This window comes from Morone saxatilis, unplaced genomic scaffold, assembly GCF_004916995.1.
Source record: "Morone saxatilis isolate NCDOM2014 unplaced genomic scaffold, NCSU_SB_2.0 Contig9, whole genome shotgun sequence".
Classification (NCBI taxonomy): Eukaryota; Metazoa; Chordata; class Actinopteri; family Moronidae; genus Morone; species Morone saxatilis.
In genome coordinates, this window is record NW_023340268.1 from 136917 (window position 1) to 139369 (window position 2453).

Sequence of the window (2453 nt, forward strand, 5' to 3'; positions counted from 1 at the left end):
GCTGCTGTTAGCTGCTGTTAGCTCACTCAGCCTCGTTTGATCAGTATCAATAACAGCTGATCAACTGATCAATGAACACAAACAGTGAACTCAATAACTGCAGGAAGTTTGATTAGGACACAATAAGAGAGATTTATACCTCCTGTCTGTCGGTGAGTAAACTGATTAATAAACTGTAAAAGTTCCTGCAGAATATTTTAGTTTTCTTAATATTTTTAATTTGAATTATATTTTCTTTGTTATGAACGATCACTTCATAGTCTGCTTGTTTGATAACGCGGGCCGTTGTTTAATCTCTGTAAATATAGCTCCTGTTCAGGATCTTAAATAATAATAAACATTAAAACTAATCTATGTTTATTTATACGTTTTATTACTCCCCTCATAACGGAGACCCTGAGGTTACGATGAGAGCTGATTTAATTACAAACTCAGTAGTTAGAGCAGGATCCGCCCCCCCGCAGCCGTCTGTGTATAATCTGTATAATGATGTGTTTCCTTCAGACATGACTCCGCCGCAGACGACCCCCTCCTGCCCTCTGTGCTGCAGCACGTATTCGGCGCTGTCGAGTCACCTCCGCAAATCTCACGGCATGACCAACCTGCAGGAGAGGAAGCGGCTGCTGAACCTCGCCACAAAGCACGTTAACATCAGGGACGCGGTCTGTCCGGTCTCGGGGTGTACGTACAGAAGTACGAGACCGGACAAGAGCCTGCCAGACAGCCGTCTGGAGCTGAGCCCGGGCGAGGTGGAGAGCCACATGGACGTGGCCCGGAGGGAAAGGACTGTGACTCTGCTGGCTGCCCTCCGGGCCACGAATCCGTCCACGTCCGTGATGACCACTCTAGACCTGGAGGAGGAGGAGGAGGAGGAGGAGCCCATGTGCACTAACCCCGAGTGTGGGAAGCAGCTGGACAGTTGGCGTGAGAAGAAAAAAAGCCTGAGACAGAAAAAGCGTAAGCTGGAGGAGGAGGTCTTCATCCTCCGGAGGAAGTACAAACGTCTGGTGAGAAAGCAGCGCTGCCTGTCGGCGGACGCCGGGTCGGTAAGTGAGCACCACACGGTCCTGAGCTGTTCTTTAATCAATATATCAACAGTATCAGTCATTATTCTGTCTCTGTCTCACAGTCAGGACTCAATGCTGCTGCTCCCACTGAGGAAGAGGAGGCAGACCACAGCAGGGAGGAGGAGGAGGAGGAGAGTGAGGAGGAGGAGGAGAAGGAGGAGAGTGAGGAAGAGGAGAAGGATGAGGAGAAGGGTGAAAAGGAGGAGGAGGAGAGGAAGGAGGAGAAGGAGGAGAGGAAGGAGGAGGAGCAGCAGGAGGAGAGGAAGGAAGAGGCGGCTGGGTCCAGCGGGCAGGCTTTGACCAAAAAGGAAACAGGTCGTGGAGAAGCTCCTGGAAGGAGAGATCTGATGCTCTCTTCCTCCACCGGTAAGAAAAGAAGACGAGTTGGTCCGTTATTGTCTCTGCGGTCCAACAGGAAGTCTCTTTCTCCTGTTGTGTGAATCTCAGACAAATATTTGTCCTTTACATTACAAAGATTTCTTTAACTATGACCCTCCTACGGTGGCCCAGAGGACTGACTGCCTCCACTGACTGACTGTGGAAGAGGAAGGTTGTTTCCTGTTTGAGAGGCTTACATCCTTTAGTTTAGTGGTTCCCGGTAACCGACTGTTTCACTCATTACATGTTCTCATTCAGTCTGTATTAAAGCGCATTCATTAGTGGAGCTTTACTGTCCGTCACAATCTGACAACCTTCCTCTTCCACATGAGCAGGCAGTAAGTCCGCCGGTAGCAACAGTCCGAATGTAAAAACTAAACCCAGGATGAGACGTTAGCTCTTACCACTCCAATGCTGTTCGTATTGGTGTATTTCTATGAGCTGCTGGCGACGGACCGGTTGTGTAGTTCCTCCGCCCCGCCTTACTTTGGTTCAAGCTAAAGTTAGCAGTGAGTAGCAGATTAGTTGTGGTTGTAGCGTTAGCTTACTTCCAGGTCAGCAGGGCGTGTCATAGGTCAGTCTGGTAGTGGAGCACCCTCTGCTGGATTACAAAGGAAACTACTTCAAATGGTCTGTTGTGCTTATAGACAGTAACTTTTGAATTTGAAACAAGTCATTAAACTTTATAACGAGTTTCAAATAAAAAGTGGCAGCTTCAGTTGAACCTCCAGAAACAGCTCCTTCATCAGCAACTCTTTTCAGACTCAGTATTTCAGTGAGAGTCCCACAGAATCATCCTCACTGCCTGATCTTGTACTGTGAAACCAGTATAATAATAATTTAATGATTTTAATTGGATGTTGGATTAAAAATGGTGGGTGTAATGAAAGAACGACCCACCTTGTTCCAACTAGTGTTGCTTTCGTCAACGAAAATTATGACTAAATATCGTCGTCAACAAACCTTTATCACATGACGGAAACAAGACGAGACGCAACGTAAATGGTG

At 47.4% G+C, this 2453-nt stretch overlaps 1 protein-coding gene across 3 annotated transcripts in view; it reads left to right on the forward strand.

Annotated features, from left to right (window-relative positions):
• The first annotated feature begins 74 nt into the window (after positions 1 to 74).
• Positions 75 to 2453, forward strand: part of LOC118342665 (zinc finger protein 37-like) — a 19952-nt gene continuing 17573 nt past the window's right edge. The window contains exons 1-2 of one of the 3 annotated variants that reach the window (XM_035681277.1): positions 75 to 1046; positions 1130 to 1433. In XM_035681277.1, the coding sequence (XP_035537170.1) occupies positions 354 to 1046; positions 1130 to 1433 (997 nt within the window). In that variant the 5' untranslated portion in view covers positions 75 to 353. The remainder of the gene's footprint in view (positions 1047 to 1129; positions 1434 to 2453) is intronic. The other 2 variants (XM_035681278.1, XM_035681279.1) reach the window with 2 other exon arrangements.